Source organism: Eublepharis macularius, chromosome 13 (assembly GCF_028583425.1).
Source record: "Eublepharis macularius isolate TG4126 chromosome 13, MPM_Emac_v1.0, whole genome shotgun sequence".
Lineage (NCBI taxonomy): Eukaryota > Metazoa > Chordata > Lepidosauria > Squamata > Eublepharidae > Eublepharis > Eublepharis macularius.
The window spans coordinates 71,048,704-71,069,816 of NC_072802.1; the positions used below are offsets into that span (position 1 = coordinate 71,048,704).

A 21,113-nucleotide genomic window follows, 5' to 3' on the forward strand; every position below is an offset into this window, starting at 1 on the left:
GATCCTTGCTGCCCCCTGCATGGTAGGCTCTTCTTACTTCTTGCTGCTGTAGTACACCAGACATTGTTATTTCTAACAAGAAGACGCCCCCCCCACACGCTGGATCAGGGTCAACGAGTCCAGCATCCTATTTCAGACAAGGACCACCCCTAGTTGCCCTGGAGGACCAAGCAAACAAAGCATAGACAGGGTCTTAGGCATAGGGCAACCAGGGCAGCTGTCCTGGGCCTGTGCTCAAGCCCCCCCCCCCGTGGTAGTGGCCTCAGGGCAGCTGCTGTGTACAGAGGTTGCCTCTCCCCTCTGACAGCTGTGCAGCCTCATTGCTGCAGCTGCCACACTCAGAGATCAGGTGGGGGGAACAGCCCTGGAGAGGGGGCTTCCATCTAATAGAGGATTGTTCCCATGAGCTTGGGCACTCCTCACCCCCTCCCCCAGCTTGTGGTGGCAGTGGCCACGCCCCCTGCCCAGCCCCCAGCAGTCTAGGGTTTCCCATCTCCAGGTGGTAGCTGGAGATCTCCTGGAATTGCAACTGATCTCCAGGCCAGAGATCAGTTCCCCTGGAGAAAATGGCTGCTTTGTAGGGTGGACTCTGTGACTTTATACCACACTGGGGTCCCTCCCCTCCCCAAACCTCACCCTCTCCAGGCTCCATTCCCCAAATCTTCAGGAATTTCTCATCCTGGAGCTGGCAACTCTAGATGTTCCTCACGTCCATTCTTGGTGGTGTCAGTTTCTTATTGCCAGCTCACTTCGAGGTGGCTGTGGATAGCCCTGGCAGGGAGTGGGGTTGATAGTGACCCTGTGGCCACATCCTGGCCTGTTGCCCAGGGCCTCAGAATCACCTAGAATGCCCCAGGGCAGAGGCCAAAACACACTTGCACTGGTAGGCTTACTGTCTGTGTCTGTGGGGGCTAGTAGGACTTTTCCTTTAGGAATTTGTCTAACCCCATTTTAAAGCCATCTGTGTTGGTGGCCATCGCTACAGCAACTGGCAGTGAATGCCACAATTTAAATACTGATTGCATGAAGTAGTATTTCCTTTTGTCTTTTAAAAACAATCATTTATAGTTTATTTGTATTAGTGTCAAAAGACACAACCCCAAGAATATTTGTCCTCCTGAATGTCTTGCCCATCAACTTCAGTGAGTGCTCCCAAGTTCTACTGTTATGGGTGTCTCTATCCACTTTCTGTGTTCCGTGCAGAGTTTTATAAACTTCTATCAAGTGCCTCCTTTGCTTTCTTGACTCTAGACGGAAAGGTCCCACGCTTTTCAGCCTTTCCTCTTAAGGAAGAAGCTCACCACCTTGGTCGTAGTTTTCCCAGCTCTGCAATAATCTTTTTGAGACACGGTGACCAGAGGAGTACACAGCATTCCAAATGGGTCCAAACCATCAATCCATTTAGTGGCATTGTAATACTGGCTTATTTCCCTAATCAACCCCCAGCAAAGAGTTTGCTTTTCATCGGGCTACTCCGTATGACCCCGAGATCTTTCAATCTCAGGATCTCTTTACACGCGCACTAAAAATGAGTTTGATCGGGGAAATCCAAACTCAACTCACTTTTAATGTGTGAACCAAAGTTTACCTTTAATAATACATTCAATTGTGTTCATATGACCTTATGCAAGGGTAATTGCAACAGCAATTCTGTGGGTTTTTTTGTAGTTTAACTTCAAATTTATGCAGGAATAGGCCTTTAAACCTTGCTGAGAATTTGCTCACCATTAACAAAACCCCTTACCCCTCTCTTCGTTTTCTGAAATGCCCCCTCCCCCTGCTTGTGGTATACATGGTCCATATGGAACAGAGCACTCCAAGGAAGAGCTGTTGATTGGCTTCCAAGATCCATGTGAATTTCTTCATGGAAGCAACTGCCAGACAGAGCTTTTTATAATGTTCAAAGGGTGCCTAATCCAAACTCAGATGGAGATTGCTGGAGGAAAACTTGTGATGCAAGCATTACCCAGCACAGGTTAAGTCTACAAAGTAATGCTCATATTTATCAATGCGAGCCTGGAAGCGCAAATATTTGTGCAAGAGGAGCCAGCCAGACGTTCTTGCAACCAGTTTGGAAAGAGGTCCCTGAATGCAAGAGAAAGATGGATCCTATTTCCACCGGGTCATTTTGAGCTCCTTCCTTCTACTCAGCACAGCTAGGAGGGAAAGTACTCATTGCCTGTCCTTGCTAGCCGCACTCAATTGATAAGTCCCCAAATGTGTGTGTTGTTTGCCCCTTTGGTGTTAAGGTCGAGGAAGCCAAACTACAAACACGCACTCTTTGATTTCCTGGTAAGTAGGAAATGATACAATATTCAACCTTTATTGAGGTAAGGAAAGCCCCCTACAGCCCGAAAGCCGTCAGGAGAAGTGCTAAGCAGCTTTGCAGCTCCTGGGCATATTCCCCACAGGGGAATTACTACAGGATTAAAATAGACTATAACATTTTTATCAAATAAATAATTATTGCTGATTTTTAAAAAATACAGAGAGAACGAGATACTTCATCTCCACCCAGATCCAGTTACGAAGCATCCATTATCTGGCTTGAATGAGTGCCTTGGGAGGGGACTGACTGTCAGCCCGACATCACACGCCCACTTCTTGAAAGAGCCCCTGGTGGCCCACTTCCGTTTTGCTTACATTCAGGGCCTGTGGCGCTTGGAACCAGGTGGCAGCAGTGGGGCTCGTGGCTGCGGAAGGGAGAGGGCCGGAGAGGCTGGGTGGCTCCAAAGGTTCTTTTGCTCGTAACACTGTGGAGGGGGACTTGGCCACCTCTTGGCTGTTGACAGGGAGTGTGCTGGCGTAGAACCTCTTTTGGGAGCGCAGCAGCGGCGTCTGTGTGTCCACATCTCTGCAGGCTTCGCGTTTCAAGCAGCGGAACATGTGCTGGGTCCAGGCGTAAACAGCACAGTTCAGTAGACCCTGGGAAGATGCTGTGAGGGCCTGGAAGAGGAAGGGCATAGAGCTGGGGTCAGCCACCGTGACAGTCAGGGCTGCTGTGGGCAGAGCTCTACGGCAAGGGTGCCCGGGGGGGGGGGTCACTTGGGAGCACCAGTGCTCTTTCCCATCCAAAGCGGGGAAGGAAACTTCTCCTCCTCCATGTGTACACACACACACCACATTTACTCTGAACAGGAAAGGAGCACACTGTTGACTCTTTCCCTCCGCATCGAAGTTGCTATTTGCCTTCTCCACAGAAAACATACAAGTAACTTTATGTTACTCCTGTAGGGCAAATTATATTGTGGGGGTGGAGGTGCTTTTGGAAAATAGCAGAGGAAAGGTTTCCCCGCCTAAGAAGTGCAGACTTCCCCTGAAACACTGCCATTAAGCTGCCATTTTGTGAGTAGCTCCACTAGGGTTGCCAACTCCAGGTTGGGAAATTTCTGGGGATTTGGGGGTGGAGCCTGGAGAGGGACCTCAGCAGGGTATAACGCCATAGAGTCCATCCTCCAAAACTTCCATTTTCTCCAGCAGAACTAATTCCAGTTGTCTGGAGATCAGCTGTAGTTTGCGGAGACCATCAGGCCCCACCTGGAGGTTGGTAACCCCTAACTGCACTCACTTTGGAGGCTAGATAAAAAAGAGTCCAGTAGCACCTTTAAGACTAACCAATTTTATTGTAGCATAAGCTTTCGAGAATCACGTTCTCTTCGTCAGATGCATGGAGGGCAGAAGGAAACTGGTCAAATATAGAGGAGGAGAGGGGAGGGGAGGGGAGGGGGGGGAGGAGAGGGGGGATGTAAACAACTCCTTTGATATGGAGATGCAGACAGCTCCTTTTGGTGTGGGGATCAGTTTGCTTGTGTAAAGGTTCAAAGGAGTTTGCCGTGTTAGTCTGTAGTAGCAAAATCAAAAAGAGTTCAGCAGCACCACCTAGACTATCCAATTCCACTGCAGCACAAGCCTTCGATAACCACAGCCCTCCCCGCCAGATGCATCTGACAAAGAGAACTGTGGTCCCCGAAAGCCCATGCCAGGTGCCACTGGACTCCCCCTGACCCCGCCTCTGTAAAGGAAATCAGTTACCTGTGATAATGAGATAACCATTCATAGTCCCTATTCAGTCCCAGCTTGACAGAGTCAAATTTGCATATGAATTCCAATTCAGCAGCTTCCCGTTGGACTAACACGGCTAACTCCTTTGGAGGCTAGATTTCCTACAGGCTGGGATCAGGGGCCTAAATGTGCAGCTTGAACTTGTGCATGTCCACAACCTGTGCGCTGTGTGTGCAATATGCTGGGCTAGTAGTGACTCCTGTCTACTTTTTCTTCCTTCTTCGTGGCAAATGAATTATGCAGGCAAGAGACTGAGCCTTCCCCCCAAAAATAAATAAATGGCAAATCTGTGACTTCCTCATAACCAACAGAAACTTTTAGACTCCTGTTGGCAAGCCCAAGTGCTTATCTTTATTTAGTGTCTTTCAATTACTGCCCTCAGAAAGGCCTAAGATGAGTAAGAACGGCTATTAATTTCTGAAGCTTTTATCTGCTTCTAACGAAGACCTCCCTTCGTCAACCCACAGCTTTTTGGAGTAACTTTTTACAGTTTTAAGCTCCTGACTTGTTTAAAGTCATCGTAGCTAAAAGATGGTGTTTTTGAGGACTATTTAAGCGTCATAAAGATGACAAGAGATCTTGAAAAATCTACCCTGGCTGAGGGTGGTAAATCACAGGTGGGAGGAACTGGTTGAGTCAAGTGTGAATTGTTACAATTTTTGGAGGGGGAGACCAGCTATTGCCACCCCGTTAATTGTTTTTAACTAGTGGGGGGGGGGGAAAGGTCATTCTTTACATGGAATCTGTCATGCCACACATTTTAAAACCTCTTTACAAAACGGATGAACAAGGGCACGTGTTGGGGAGGCACACACCTTGACCCCAGTGGCTTCGCAATGCCCGAGCACAAGTTGCCGCAGTGCATTTTCTCTGCAAAGCTGGGAGGAGATCACAAGCCCACAGCTTCTGCTTTGCACCAGGCAGTGGAGTGCAGTGCAATGAGGCCACGCAGAACCTTCCACCCTTTGGGGGCAGTTCCTGGTTGTGGGGAACCAGAATACTGCTATTGCCGCAAAGTTTGTGTGAATGAAAAGAGCGCGAAAGATTCCCATGAAGGCTTTTTACTCAGATGGGAGGGCTGTATTGTAAGGGGGGGGGGGGTCTCAGATGCTTCGCTAATGACTTAGGGACTTGCGTACTATTGCATTAAATATGTGCTCCTATGTATTACTTGTGCTTCATGTTGTCTAATGTTAGTCCTAGAATTGCTTATGCCCTGTTTCAGCATTTCTTCAGCTCTGTATTGGATTCTTGCTAATGTCTTGTAAACTTGTATGGCATCGTTTATGGAAATGTCCTTGAAACTGATTGTACTTACCTCCCACTGTGTAATCTGCCTTGAGTCTCAGTGAGAAAGGCGGACTATACATGATATTAATATTAACAATAACAACATTTGATTTATATACCACCCTTCAGGACACCTTAACAGCCACTCAGAGCGGTTTACAAAATATGCTATTATTATCCCCACAACAAAATACCCTGTGAGGTGGGTGGGGCTGAGAGAGCTCCGAGAAGCTGTGACTGGCCCAAGATCACCCAGTTGGCTTCAAGTGGAGGAGTGAGGAATCAAACCCGGTTCTCCAAATTAGAGTCCCGCTGCTCTTAACCACTACACCAATAAACAACAACAATTTAGTGCAAAGCTGTGTCTGTGCATTGTGAGGGGAGAGGTGGGATGTCAGGAAGTGCTTACCTCTAAAACATAAAGAACCATGTACAGATTATTTGTTTTTTCCAAATGGGTGAGTTTGACTATTCCAAGGATAAAGGCTGAGAAAAGAAGGATGGGAAGATTTTAAAACATATTGTTATGCCCTGATATTTCTCCGGCTCTCCCTGCTTGCTAAGGGATCCCACTTGCTGAAGCATAACTTAGGATCTCCCACACTTCTGTGCAACCCTTTAAGAAAAATGTCTATGCTTCTAGTCCTCAGGGATGCAAAGAAAAGCTTTCTTTCCCTTCTTTTATAACTCCCACCCCCACCCCCCGCTCCCAATAAATCCGTAATTTTTAAGATCCTACTATGCCTGCCTGCAAGACCCTTCAGTTTTAAAGTTACTAATGTACAGTCTTTAGGAACTCTAGGCAGTTTTAAACAAAACAATTATAAAGGAAGTGCGTGCTTTCTGTCTAGCTAAGAGGAAAGGGGCCAAGCAGGGCTTCCAATCTGAATGGTTAAGCAAAAGATGTCAAGAGACAAATACTGGATTGGTTTGTATACTCAATTCAAGGTGCAGAAACTGAAACAAATCGGTTCCAGAATTATTTTTTTCCACAGAACTCTGGCGTGACATACCTGGGCCCCAGCAGCAGAAAAACACAATGGGGTACAAAATCACACGTTGCTCAACCATCTTGATCATTGCCCACTGTTGATCCCCCAAGAAACCTGTCGAATTCACAAATCGCTTGTACAAAGATCTGGCTTGGATAAGCAGGACCTACAACAGACCAGATGGAAAACTCAAAAACTGTTGGTCAAAACATGTCCAAGGTCAGCCTCAGTAGTGATATGCGGTTGACTGGGGTGTTCATCTTAGAAAGTGGAGATCTGAGTTCAAATCCCTGCTCAGCTATGAGGCTTTAAGAGTCAGAGCTCCCTTTGTCAGATGAATGATGAACAGAGCTGTGACTCTCAAAAGCTCATACCCTGGAAATTTAATTGGTCTTTAAGGTGCTGCCGGACATGAATCTTGCTCATTAACCGCTTCAGATTCTGGGAGTGGCAGGATACTGGAAGAGGGCAAAGAGTAAGTACACGACATTTAAACCTAGTGACAGGGTGAGAGAAACTTGGAATAATTTCTCTTCCCATCATTTTGAATTCTGTACAACAAACACTTTTGGTATGAACGCCTAGTATCTAGTAGTTGTTCAGTGTGCAGGCTGGGTACATTGGCCAGAAAGAAGTGTTCTTTTGGGGAATAATCCCATGTGGTTTGAACCATGGAGTGGGGCAGCAGCGGCCTCTCTCTCTCCTCACCTGGCACCTGTTCTAATGCAACTCCTGTGGTCTATAGGCAGTACCATCATTACTTGCTGCAATCTTATTGCTGGAGTGCCACTTTTAAAAAAAGAAATTGATTATAGCAGCTTTATTTCGAGAGCCCGCAGGGTTTGTTCACCCCTATGTTTTGGTCTTTCTCAAAATCAATACCCCCCTATATGTACTATCTTACCATCCCACCAGAGGAGTTAGCCGTGTTAGTCTGCAGTAGCAAAATAGCCAAGTGTCTAGTAGCACCTTTAAGTCTAACCAACTTTATTGTAGCATAAGCTTTCGGGAACCACAGCTGCCTTTGTCAGATGCATTGTCAGGTTTTGAGAACCACAGCTCTCTTCATCAGATGCATCATCAGACGCATCTGACGATTTTTGAAAGCTGACAATGCATCTGACAAAAAGAGTTGTGGTTCTCAAAAGCTGACGATGCATCTGACAGAGTTGTGGTTCTCGAAAGCTTATGTTACAATAAAGTTGGTTAGTCTTAAAGGTGCTACTGGACTCTTTGCTATTTTACCATCCCATGATACTGCAGAGCTTTCCTGTATGCAAAACTGAGTATTATACCCACAATGGTTTTGCAGGGGAGATTTTCAAATAGGCCCTATTCTGACAGAAATTGTCCTTGTGGCTTTAATAGGATCAATACATCCTTTCATGCCCTGCTCAAATGTAGGTTCTTCAAAAATATAAGGAATTACTATATTAAGCCCTTAATTAATCAACCGCCCCCTTATACTCCAGAAAGTCTGGTTTTTTTGCTTAGTGATAAGGTTCCTAAATTTACTTTAGCAATTGCAAAGTATGTCTCAGTCCTTTTAGCCCTTGCACGCAAAAGATAAGGAATAAGTATTTTTCACTGCTCAAATTTTATGAATCATCAACAAGCTTCTAAGAGAATAAAAGGCAAAAGGAAAGGGAAAGGAGCGTCACTTTTAAAAAAGGGTCCCCTCTCTTACCAGGATAGCCGCAAAACTGGCTAAAAAAAAGACGAGGAAGACTCCGATGCTGTAGATATAGAGCACAGAGCAGCGGGATTGGGGGTCACTTGCAGGTGACAGGTATGTTTCTGTGTGCATCAGAAGGCACCTGCAGGACAAGAAGAGGGAAAGGGAGGGGGAGTTGGTGGGTGAGCTGATTTGGACCACATGGAAACTCAGAGGCAGGGCAAACCAGACGGGCACTAACTGGAACACAGCCAGAGGCGGCCCTGGATGTTAAGCTGAGAAAGGCAGGCTGAATGCGGGTTAAATATTTAGTTCAATTTTTTTGCTGGGATGCTTGCAGGCCAATCTAATGGAACATAAAACACAACCTGCCAACACCCCCCCTCAATTCCCAAAAGAAAGGATACTACCCTAGTTGTAGGATTGTCCTCCTCTAGGTGGGGACTGGAGATTTCCCAGAATTACACCTGATCTCCAGAGGTCAGTTCCCCTGGAGAAAATGGCTGCTTTGGCAGGAGGACTCTCTGGCATTATAAACCACAGAGGTGCCTCCCCTTCCCAGGCTCCACTCCCAAATCTCTAGGAATTTTGCCTGAAGGTAGAAGTCCTACCCCGCTAGGATCCAGCCCAGTCAACGGTAAAGCTCCCAAATCTCCAGAATAGGGTCCCTAGTACCGCAGGCCCATCCACAAGGCTGGGTGACTGTTTGCCATCTGCCCATGTGGCTTTCAGGTACCCCCTGCTCAGGTTTCTCCACTCAGCTTTCCTGGTCCCCCAGAGTATGTGCCAGGGCATCACTCAGGCAATGCCGCATTGCTTCTGGCAGTGCCAGCTGCGGTGTGCGGCCACCATCAAGGCATGCTTGTCTGCATTCCGCCCTCCCCAATGGAAAAAAAAAAGCGTTTGGACTATTTCTGAGCACAGATTTATTTGTACATTATCACAGCCACGTAATCCAAAACATAACCATCTTCAAGCAGAGCGCAAGTTCTATCAAGGTATTCTGGGCACAGGAAATGTACTGTTGAGTCTGCATGCTACAAAATTATTACACCTACTAGTATGATTTCTGTGCATTTACATCATTTATCCTGCAGTTTGCATTAGGTTTTAATAAATACGGGAAGAGTCAAAGAACATCACTACCCAGCTACTGGAAATCTTGCCCATCCCCTCTGAGGGCCAAGATACAAGTGACAAATGACACTTGAACAGCAAGTGGATTGAGTGGAGAGCAAGTGAAGGGCAAGTGAACAGGGAGGAATACACTTGCCGTTCAAGTGTCATTTGTCACTTGTAGTTTAGCCCTGAGAATGTTTTTCAAAACATATGCTTTTCAACCTAAGAGTTAAACTCTTCTTTTAAAATGGCATGCTCAGGAAACAAAATCCAATGCCACGTTCTGTCACAATGCCACACTCCATAAGAAGCCAACACAGGTGAGGGCACAGAGCAGGGGTCACGAGGGGGGAGGCAGTTCTGCATTTCCTGCATTGCGCAGGGGGTTGGACTAGATGACCCTGGTTGCACCTTCCAACCCTATGATTCTACGAGGGCTGAAACCAACACCAGGTTAACACCACACACACCCCTTCACCAGTACAGACAGTTTGGGCCGGAAATGTATATTTTTTTCTCATGTTCCAATACGGTGACTTGCAAAAACTCCAGGACAGGTTAACAATTACCATGTGAGATATGGTACGATAGACTTACTTGTGTTTTATGGTCAAGTTCTGATAACGTTCGTCGTAACATTTGTTTAGGTTGCCCAAACCAAACACAGGAGCCATGAACAAGAAAGGGATCAAGCTAGAAGGCATAAAATAGAGCACCCCAGTTAGAATAGCAGTCCACGTTTTTAGCTTTTTAATGTGAGAAGAAATAGTATTGCTGGAGGCAGAAGAAGATATCAACAACTTTTTTGTTCTGTTTGGCATACCCCCCTTCCCTCAGTAACTGTGATGAGCTGCCTTGCTGGTTTTGGCTGTTATTTCTGTTTATATGTTTTTATTGAACTATTGTTGTTAACATTTTAATGTTTGGTTGTTGTGGATTTTCCGGGCTGTTTCGCCGTGGTCTTGGCATTGTAGCAATGAAAGTCTTTCGGTGCTACACCTCTGAAGATGCCAGCCACAGCTGCTGGTGAAACGTCAGGAACTACAAAGCCAAGACCACGGCGATACAGCCCGGAAAATCCACAACAACCATCGTTCTCCGGCCGTGAAAGCCTTCAACAATATTTTAACATTTGATATTCACCACCTTGGGGACCCTATTTTGGTGGAAAGGTGGCATAGAAGTGTTTTAAATAAGTATCAGTGGACTTGGTTACTTTTTACTGATTCCAGTAGCATAGAACTCTCTGTGCTGACTGGCAGCTGCCTTCCAAAGTCTTAAGCAAAGCCTTTCCCCCAGATGTGCTCTTGTTTTTTGCAACTGGGACTGAAACTGCAATCTTCTGCACGGAAACTATGCATTTTACCCCTGAGCTATGGCCTCTCCCCCACAGCAAATGACACACAAGCATTCATATTCTAAAAAAAACCCTCGCTTTTCAATCAAGGGACAAGCTGGGACTCAGTCTTTATATTGACTCTTTGTTAGAAAGGTACCAGACACTGACATAATAAAGCAAGTCCCAGCCTTCAGTTTGCAAGATCTGAGTTGTTAATGACAGGATGTTTTGGAGGTCATTATTTCACAGGGCTACCACGTCCACCACCACTGAAAATGCTCCGTATCTGGTTGCCACCTGCATCACCTTTGGCGCAGGGCATCGAGAGCAGGGTTGGGCTTAACGGGCAGCCCGGACAGTTTGGTATCCCCAGGATCTTACGCTGCTTCTGCTACATTCTGGCCAGTCAGAACTTTCATCCTGCTAAGGCCGCGATTCTTCCTAAAACGACAAGTACTTGCCGCAGCCGGTCTGTGAGCAGCAGCGACTCTTGTGCAATTCCTGTACCTTTCAAGTGGGTTTGCGCAGGAGCCGTTCAGAACAAAGGGCGTACATTTCAGTAATTTTTATATTGTTTTCATTTTTATTCCAGGTTATTGCACTTACGTAGATAAAATTATTGCTGTTCGGCCAATGTTGCTGAATATCTGTAAAAGGGCAGAAAAAAGACAAGGGTCTCTTCCAACTATCGCTTTAGCTCAGGATGTATAATCACCGTTTTAATGTGCAAAAATTAAAACATACCAATTTAATATAGATTTTATTGGCTTGAGTTAAGCTGAAAGCCACTTGTTCTTATTGTTTTCATTTATAGTCCATTTTTCTCACTGGGATCCAAAGGGGATTACAAACATGACTTTAAAAAACTTTCCAGTTAATCACTAAGTGGATAACACAATATGTAACATTGAATCTAACAACTAAGATTCTTAGTAAAAAAAACAACACAAGCAAATATACCTGTTTAAGACAACAAGGAAATCAATGTAGGAAAACAATTATCCCTAACAGAAGTCACCTCTTGAGATGACCCATTACACTGAACCTTTGCTCCCTTTATTTACAGCATTCGCTGAATGGGAAGGTGACACAGAGATTAGAAAAACCGAAAGTGAAATGTCTTTATACTTATCTCTGCTCCTAAAAGTTTACTAGTCTGCTATTATCACCAACATATGGTACTATAATCTCTTTTAGTTTTCCTTTTGTGTGTGTTCAAAAATTTAATCCACAATGAACTGGAGAATACAGGTGCGGTCCAAACTATGGCCGATTCCACACGGCTTATCTGAAGCTGGGACATTGCGGAACATTGCGGATCATGCCGAAACGCGATCTTCCACATTTTTTCCGGCATGATCCGCAACATCCCGGCTTCAGGTGAGCCGTGTGGAATCGGCCTATGATAGAGCCGGTGCAATGGTTAGAGTTTTAAGGCTACGATCTGGAGGCTCCAGGTTTGAATCTCAACTCTGCCAAAGAAACTCACTGGGTGAACCTTGGGCCAGTCACAGACTTCCAACATATCCTACCTCACAGGGTGGTTGTGAGGATAAAATGAAGACGAGAAAATGTTGTATTCCACTTTGAGTCCTCATCGGAGAGAAAAGTGAGGCATAAAAGAAATAAATGAGTCAATAAATACACTATGCCTGCTTTTCTATTTGCAATGGGACAGTGGCCAGATTTTGTTTCTTGTCTTAGTGGCCAAACAAAACCAATGGCTGGTTTTTAACCACTATATATTGTGTGTTACTGGGCAGGGCTTTTTTTCTGGGAAAAGAGGTGGTGGAACTCAGTGGGTTGCCCTTGGAGAAAATGGTCACATGACTAGTGGCTCCACCCCGATCTCCAGATGGAGGGGAGTTTAGATTGCTCTCCGCACCGCTCAGGGCAATCTAGACTCCCCTCTGCCTGGAGATCAGGGGGCGGGGCCAACAGCCATGTGACCATTTTCAAGAGGCGCCGGAACTCCGTTCCCCTGCGTTCCCCCTGAAAAAAAGCCCTGCTACTGGGTAGTTTCTATGTCGTTTAACATGTCAGTCTTAGAACTGCTTATGCTCTGTTTCAGCATTTATCCAACTCTGTTTTGGACACCTGCTGGTTTTAAATCTTTGCAGGCCTGCATTTACATTTTTATTGAAATGTCTTCAGATGGCTAAAGTCCTTTCCCACTCACTTTCCTCCTCTCTTTTGAGATTTTGCTTGCCATTCTCTGCCCTCTTTCACCTGTTTCTTGGGATCCCAAAGAGCTAAGAAAAGTTTCTTTTTAAGATGACCAATTCTCCGACCCCTTCACAGCAAGTTTTCACATCGAAAGAATACAAACTGAGATGGAGACACATCCTCTAAATCGTACGTTGCACATTTTCCCTTCTTGGAACAAAATGCCACAATGACCAATTAACCAGGCTTCCAGTCTGCATTAACCTAGCATGCCCCGGATGGCATGGAATGCCAACGTCTGTGTTTGACAGTGGAGGGCAGAGCTGGCATCCCACAAAAGAAGCTGGATTTCTCCCACTGCAGGAAAAGAGAGTTCCTCTCAGGAAAGAAACAATCGTTTGAGAGAAGTTTCTCTCCCCATGGCACGGGCACATAGTTCTCCCCCCTCCCTCCTTGCCACCAGGGGACCTTTTTTGAGTTTTTTAAAAATCAGAAATGGACAAATTGTTACAGTGTTCCATGTTTCAGTCTGCCTGTTTGGGCTTCTGAATTCCCAGGTTTCATTTTAAAAAATAGTAAGTAGAAAGTTAATGGAAAAGGCAGATCTCCATGAGAAAGAGAGAGAGGAAGCAAGCAAGCAAGCAAGCAAGGTATTCAGTGGGCTTGACAGATTATGGTAACATCACCATTCTACAGAAATCAATTAAAGAGCAGGAGAAGCCCTCCAGCAGTGGCAGGAGGTGGATAATGCTTGCTGTCGGGGCTGAGGAAGAAAAAATGGTGCCAATATGGGTGGGATTAGGAAAAATCCAGACATGCCTCTCCACACAGCAATCACCCCCACTCTGCTGCAAGCTCTCCCCAAAAGTCACAGCAAATCAGATTGAGGAAAGATCGCAGAGAAGGAGAGAAGCCGGATGATATACTTCAGCACTCTAATGATATATAGATGCGTGAAAAAAATCTGCTTTGTATCCCTAGTGCGGAAGGGATTTTTGATAGAAAGGCAGATGATGAAGACATTTAACCCTATTTTAGTCCGCCAGATGCACTGAACGCTGGTTTTCTTCTGGATCCAGTTCAAAGTGCCTCTAACCCTTAGATATGTATCTATCCGAATGCAAACTTACACTGAAAATTTGAATTGTGAATTTTTTTGTAGACGCCACAAACCATTTCTTTTTAGATTGGCTGAGTTGTATCATTCATCCTTGCTGAGATTATTTTAGTTTCCTCAAGCCATCTTGCATTTTCCTCACAATCATTTGTCTTATGTGGGTCTAGTATCAGAATGTTGTTGTATATGTTATTGGTGTTTTTTTTTTAAAAAAAAAGCAAAATATTTGCACTTTCTCTTGATTTTTAAAAAAGGTCGCACATCTAATGACTTGAATAATAAATGACATAAAGGAGCAAGCAGAGGTGGTTTGCCATCGCCTCCCTCCGCAGAGCAAGCCCTGGGTTCCCTGGTGGTCTCTCATCCAAGTTCTGACCAAGGCTGGCCCTGCTTAGTTTCTGGGCTATACCATGCCACCTTGCCTTCCACTTTGCCTTGCCTATACCATGCCTTCCATCCTTCTGAGGTTGGTAAAATGAGTACCCATTTTCTGGGGGGTAAAGTGTAGATGACTGGGGAAGGCAATGGCAGTCCACCCCGTAAAAAGTCTGCCAAGAAAACGTTGTGATGCGACGTCCCCCCATGGGTCAGTAATGGCTCGGTGCTTGCACAGGGGACTACCTTTACCCACCAAGCCACCTTCCCTCCAGGCCTTCTCTAGGGGACCCTTTTTTGTCTGTTTCAGCAGTAAATGGAGAGAGAGGAACAAAGGCAGAGGCACTCAAGTCTCAGAGCTGGAAGGGCACATTATCAGTGGGTCAGGCTAGATGTTCTCAGGAGGTACCTGAGTGGTGGTAACCCAATGACCAGGCTGCTTTCCAGGGAAACCTTGGTCTAAGGAAATTCCATGGAAGGAAAGTCACTTTCCCCCCATTTCTATCCGTAACAATAGTTTAATGATGCTCACGCATACCTCGGGCACGGGTGCGTATGTGAAATACGCACAACTGTGAACTCTCTCCACCCGGAAGTGTCGCACAAAGAGCAGGTTGTGCTGAGGGGCAGCACCTGACAGCCTCTGATTTGGAGTTTGGCTGGGTGTGAAGAACCGGCAGGGCTCTGTAGGAAGTGTCACCCCAGGGCGAGTGAAGTGTTTATTTAGCTTGTGCTCCAAGGGAGTGTTTTCTCAGAACTGTAACCTTGTTCCTCCATTCCCTGCGATTACACAGGCTCCTCAAGAGCATTGCTCAAAGGCACATGACGACAAGTGGGGGGGGGGGGTCTGTGTCCTTTTCTCCCCAGGATGCCCCACCCTGTTTGGGTTACTCATATCATAATCCAGAGGAGTTCGCCGTGTTTGTCTGTAGTCGCAAAACAGTAAAGAATCCAGTAGCACCTTTAAGACTAACTGACTTTGTTGTAGCCTAAGCTTTCGAGGACCACAGCTCTCTTCGTCAGATGCATCGTCAGCTTTCGAGAACCACAGCTCTCTTCATCAGATGCATCTTCAGAAAGCTGACGATGTATCTGACAAAGAGAGCTGTGGTTGTCGAAAGCTTACGCTACAACAAAGTTAGTTAGTCTTAAAGGTGCTACTGGACTCTTTACTATTTCATATCATAAATGGTACCCGTCCCTTTTGGTTGGCTGCCCTGGAAAATGTTCTTTGTACTCAGTAAGGATATCCACAAATGGAGCTGTGGGAGATTGACGAGAACAAGATGAATGGATGAGAAGTACATACCTTCCACCACGATGGCTTTCAAAGGGGATTAAGGAGATTCTTGGAGGAGAAATCCGCCAGTGTCTACAGGCGGTAAGGGCTAAACGGAGCCTCCAAGTTCAGCAAGAGAATGAATCTGGACACCATTTGGTGAGGCCGAAAATGTGGCTGGAGCTTTTGCCTCTGCCTGGGGACGTTTCCGAGCATCTGACTAGCCCTAGCAGGAACAGGTGGATGCTGGACTGGATGGGCCTTCAGTCTGATCCAGCAGGGCTCTTTCAGCCACAGTTTGCCCCTGGAACATTCTCTCACCAAAGATCATGGCCTGGGCCTTCTCCCCATCCTAACCTGTGGCTGAAAGCAGTGGTCTCCCCTGCTGCACAGAATGTTTTATTCAGGCTGCAATACAGCAGGAGAGCCACTGCACAGTCAGTGTACTTAAAAGATAAGAAAAGGCAAAAAGAGAACATGAACTGACTGCTGCGTACGTTCACATTACACACACGTGCTCCTGTGCATGCATTTACGAAGGTGGATGTGATGCGTCCGTTCACTCCTGTGCAAGTTTAAATATTCAAGCAAGAGGATTGAATGGAGGAACAATAACTCAACCCACTTACTAACCATTTTAAAAGTCCCCCCCCCGAAAAGCAAGACAGGGACAACAATTTACTAAGGAAAAGCAATGATTGCTAGCAAATAAGAGGTCGTGTACTGGGCATCGCAGATGCTGCAGCTTTCCTTTAAGCCACTGATAACATATTGTAAGACAATTATGTCCTTCTGGTAGATCTTTAACCTAAACAAATCTTTAGCCTTCCAAAGAGCACACACCCTCGTTGCTTTAAAATAATGTACACGGCCACTTCTTCTCCGGCTGAGGAAGAGAAAATAGATTTCAGCAGATGACTCATCTGTGCCCAGTGCAGGAGGAGGCAGAGAAGTTTTTAAGGAAGTTGTGGCAACTACACGAGATTGTAGGTAACTGTGGTGTAAACACCGTTTTTTAAGGACCAACCAAATTGCCTTAAAGGAACAAGCAAGCTTGTGAGCACGACAAGACACTTCTCCATTTGGCACAGAAAAGGGTTCATGGAGAGTGAGATTTCTGGTCATGATGGAAGAGCCCAAGCTCTCAAGGGCTTGGGTGGGTCGTCCCAAACGTCTAGGCTGAGGATGAGTTCTGGAGGACTAGCAGAATTGCTCCCTGCTTTGTGACAATAATAAAAAAAGCTTTGCTCTGCTATCGCTTTCGGCAGCTGCACAAAGGGATTTTCCACTGAAACATTCTGGAAGAGATCCAGAGGAGTTAGCCGTGAGAGTCTGTAGTAGCAAAATAGTAAAAAGTCCAGTAGCACCTTTACGACTAATCAACTTTATTGTAGCATAAGCTTTCGAGAAGCACAGCTCTTTGTCAGGTGCATTGTCAGCTTTCAAGAACCACAGCTCTCTTCGTCAGATGCATTGTCAGCTTTCAAGAACCACAGCTCTCTTCATTAGATGCATCATCATATGCATCTGACGAAGAGAGCTGTGGTTTTCGAAAGCTTATGCTACAATAAAGTTGGTTAGTCTTAAAGGTGCTACTGGACTCTTTACTATATTCTGGAAGGTCTCTGTGCCTGCACTGTATTATGAAAATCCTAAAGACGTGTTTTAGTTTTGCTTAGTTTGAAGAACAACTAGGAAGCCTTGTATCTTTTTGAAAGGGCTGCATAACATATTTATTTATTCACATCATTTGTCTTCTCCCTTTCTCCCCATTGGGGACCAAAGCTGGATTAACATTGTTCCCCTCTCCTCCATTTCATCCTCAAAACACCCCTGTGAGGTAGGTAAGTCTGAGTGTGTGCCCAAATTCACCCAGCAAGCTTTCGGGGAACAGTGGGGATTCGAACCTGGACGTCCCAGAGCTTAGTCCAACACTCTAACCACTATACCACCCTGGCTCTTCACAGTGACTAGAGAAAGATTTACCTGGGAAGAATGGCTGAAGAGGCTCTGGTTGTATTTCACCTTCAAGTCCATGTAAAGATGCCAGGTATAATTGACAGTATACAGGAAAGATGCAACATAGATGACCTGGAAAAGCAGGAAAGGGAGGCATGTCTTTTACTGAAGTTGTCATTTGCATCCTTTTTATAATTAACAATATTTAGCATTTATATAGCGTTTTCACCTTGACCTGAATTAGCCCAATCTCATCAGATCTTGGAAGCTAAGCAGGGTAAACCCTGGTTAATACTTGGATGGGAAACTACCAAGGCAGGCCAGGGTTGTTATGCAGAGGCAGGCAACGGAAAACCACCGCTGAATGTATCTTCCCTTGAAAACCCTACAGGGGTCACCGTAAGTTGGGTGCAATTTGACGGCACTTTCCCCCATCACCACATCGAGTTTCAGTGCTCAAAGCTGCATCCTTACAAAAGCCGAATTAGGCCAGCAAAAGGTTGCACAAGGACAACAGCAGAAGCAGGAAGCTCTAGGCGACATCACCAGGTATTCTATGATTCTGCACTCGGACTGGGGAAACTGGGAAGGAAATTCTGCCCAGTCTCCCCTCCGCTGCCATCCTCTCCAATATGGCCAAGAATGGGCCCCATATATATGGACCAACCTACTTTCATTTGCTTAAGGACTACTGGAGACTGGCTTTAGGAAGAGGAAGCTGACAGTTTGGATGCCATACTAAATTGCGCAGTGAATTGTGCTGCGCCATAAAGCTCACGGTGAGTTGGGCCAAGCACTCTCTAACCTACCTCACAGGGTTGTCTTGAGGGTAAAAAGGAGAGACTGGAGAAAGAGCACAATAAACATGTGCAAAAAGAATGGCACAGATTAACCATGTTCATAAGAAAAGGCAAGAAAAGTTGTACTGTTGTCGAAGGCTTTCACGGCCGGAGAATGATGGCTGTTGTGGGTTTTCCGGGCTGTATTGCCGTGGTCTTGGCATTGTAGTTCCTGACGTTTCGACAGCAGCTGTGGCTGGCATCTTCAGAGGTGTAGCACCAAAAGATAGAGATCTCTCAGTGTCACAGTGTGGAAAAGATGTAGGTTATTTGTATCTACTCAGGAGGGGTGGGGTTGAGCTGAGTCATCCTGTAAGAGTTTCCCAGGGTGTGGAATGCTAATGGCGGGAGGCTTCACTGTATCCTGAGGAGGTTCTTTTGCATATGGATTGGGGCTTGATGTGCTAATCTTCTCTGCAGGGCTATTGTCGGGGATAGAATGTTTTGTTAGCCTGGTGTTTTTCAGAACTGGAGCCCATGCTCTGTTCATTCTTAGGGTTTCTTCTTTCCTGTTGAAGTTTTGCTTATGCTTGTGAATTTCAATGGCTTCCCTGTGCAGTCTGACAAAGTAGTTGGAAGTGTTGTCCAGTATTTTGGTGTCCTGGAATAAGATACTGTGCCCTGTTTGAGTTAGGCTATGTTCAGCCACTGCTGATTTTTCAGGTTGTCCAAGTCTGCAGTGTCTTTCATGTTCTTTTATTCTTGTCTGGATGCTACGCTTTGTGGTCCCGATGTAAACTTGTCCACAGCTGCAGGGTATACGGTATACTCCTGCAGAGGTGAGGGGGTCTCTACTGTCTTTTGCTGATCGTAGCATCTGTTGTATTTTTCGGGTGGGTCTGAATACTGCTTGAAGGTTATGCTTTTTCATAAGCTTTTTCTATGAACAGATGGATGGGGTGGCCATGGGGAGCCCACTCAGCCCAGTTATAGCAAACTTCTACATGGAACATTTTGAAAAAACAGCTCTAGAATCAGCACCCCACAAACCTAGTGCATGGTTCCGGTTTGTGGATGATACATTTATCATTTGGAGCCATGGGGAGGAAGAATTGATGGGGTTTTTGAATCATCTCAACAACATCCACCTGAACATACAATTCACAATGGAGAAAGAAATCGAGGGAAAACTCCCATTCCTGGATACCTTGGTCATCCGCAAAGCAAACTTTCAGTTAGGTCACAGGGTCTACAGGAAACCAACTCACACTGATCGGTACTTACACAAAAACTCCAATCACCACCCCCGACAGAAAAGAGGCATAATGAAAACATTAGTGGATCGTGCAAGACGGATATGTGAGCCGCACTTTCTCAATGAGGAAATTAATCATCTAAACCACGCACTTCAGGCAAATGGCTACTCCAGAAATGAAATCCGAAGAGCAATCAAACCCAGGATGAATCAAACAACCAAGGAAAAACAGTCTCCTACAGGAAAAGTGTTTTTGCCATATATCAAAGGAATTACTGATCAGATGGGAAAGCTTATGAAAAAGCATAACCTCCAAGCAGTATTCAGACCCACCCGAAAAATACAACAGATGCTACGATCAGCAAAAGACAGTAGAGACCCCCTCACCTCTGCAGGAGTATACCGTATACCCTGCAGCTGTGGACAAGTTTATATCGGGACCACAAAGCGTAGCATCCAGACAAGAATAAAAGAACATGAAAGACACTGCAGACTTGGACAACCTGAAAAATCAGCAGTGGCTGAACATAGCCTAACTCAAACAGGGCACAGTATCTTATTCCAGGACACCAAAATACTGGACAACACTTCCAACTACTTTGTCAGACTGCACAGGGAAGCCATTGAAATTCACAAGCATAAGCAAAACTTCAACAGGAAAGAAGAAACCCTAAGAATGAACAGAGCATGGTTTCCAGTTCTGAAAAACACCAGGCTAACAAAACATTCTATCCCCGACAATAGCCCTGCAGAGAAGATTAGCACATCAAGTACCAATCCATATGCAAAAGAACCTCCTCAGGATACAGTGAAGCCTCCCGCCATTAGCATTCCACACCCTGGGAAACTCTTACAGGATGACTCAGCTCAACCCCACCCCTCCTGAGTAGATACAAATGACCGACACCTTTTCCACACTGTGACACTGAGAGATCTCTGTCTTTTGGTGCTACACCTCTGAAGATGCCAGCCACAGCTGCTGGCGAAACGTCAGGAACTACAATGCCAAGACCACGGCAATACAGCCCGGAAAACCCACAACAGCCAAAAGTTGTACTTTTTACTCTTTCAAAACCCAGTATTAGGCTGAGTTACCCCTAAAGCTCTCCTATCCCAACTCTCAGCATGGCATATGCAAACAGAAAGCAACTGGGATCCTCGGCACATTGCCTCCTAGCCAATCTTTTTAGAAGAAAAAAGGGCACGCTGGCACCTGTGAAAGAAACGCATATAATTGTTGACATTTTGGAGACACACGTTTCTCCCTTTGTCGTAACATCAGAATTTCATACCAACCATTAAAACTGATAGGGAGTAGTTCAGGACTGACCAATGAAAGTATTTATTCGCACAACATGAAATTTACTTATGGAACTCACTGCCACAAGATATCAGTGTTATAATTTCCATAGCAGCAAAGAAACATAAGACTACAGACCTTCCCAAACAAAACCAGACAGTTCCCTGCCTTTGAGGCACTTAGAGTCTAAAAGAGAAATTTATAAATAAATATAATAAATAAATAACAGTGTGTTTATGTACCGCTTTTCTGGACAGATGAGTGCCATGGAGTGGTGAACAAAGTCAGTGTTATTATTTCCACAATGCAGCTGGGGAGTTGAGGCTGAGCGGAGTGGCCTACCCAGGGCCTTTTTTCAGCTGGAACGCGGTGGAACGGAGTCCTGGCCCCTCTTGAAAATGGTCAC

General features: G+C 45.5%; 1 protein-coding gene across 1 annotated transcript in view; it reads right to left on the reverse strand.

Annotated features, from left to right (window-relative positions):
- Window positions 1-2,293: 2,293 nt before the first annotated feature.
- Window positions 2,294-21,113, reverse strand: part of TMEM116 (transmembrane protein 116) — a 34,068-nt gene continuing 15,248 nt past the window's right edge. Inside the window, exons 5-11 of the mRNA XM_054996495.1 lie at window positions 17,401-17,505; window positions 11,084-11,124; window positions 9,736-9,831; window positions 8,032-8,161; window positions 6,366-6,510; window positions 5,762-5,838; window positions 2,294-2,946 (exon numbers count right to left, since the gene is read on the reverse strand). Coding sequence (XP_054852470.1) covers window positions 2,590-2,946; window positions 5,762-5,838; window positions 6,366-6,510; window positions 8,032-8,161; window positions 9,736-9,831; window positions 11,084-11,124; window positions 17,401-17,505 — 951 coding nt within the window. The 3' untranslated portion in view covers window positions 2,294-2,589. The remainder of the gene's footprint in view (window positions 2,947-5,761; window positions 5,839-6,365; window positions 6,511-8,031; window positions 8,162-9,735; window positions 9,832-11,083; window positions 11,125-17,400; window positions 17,506-21,113) is intronic.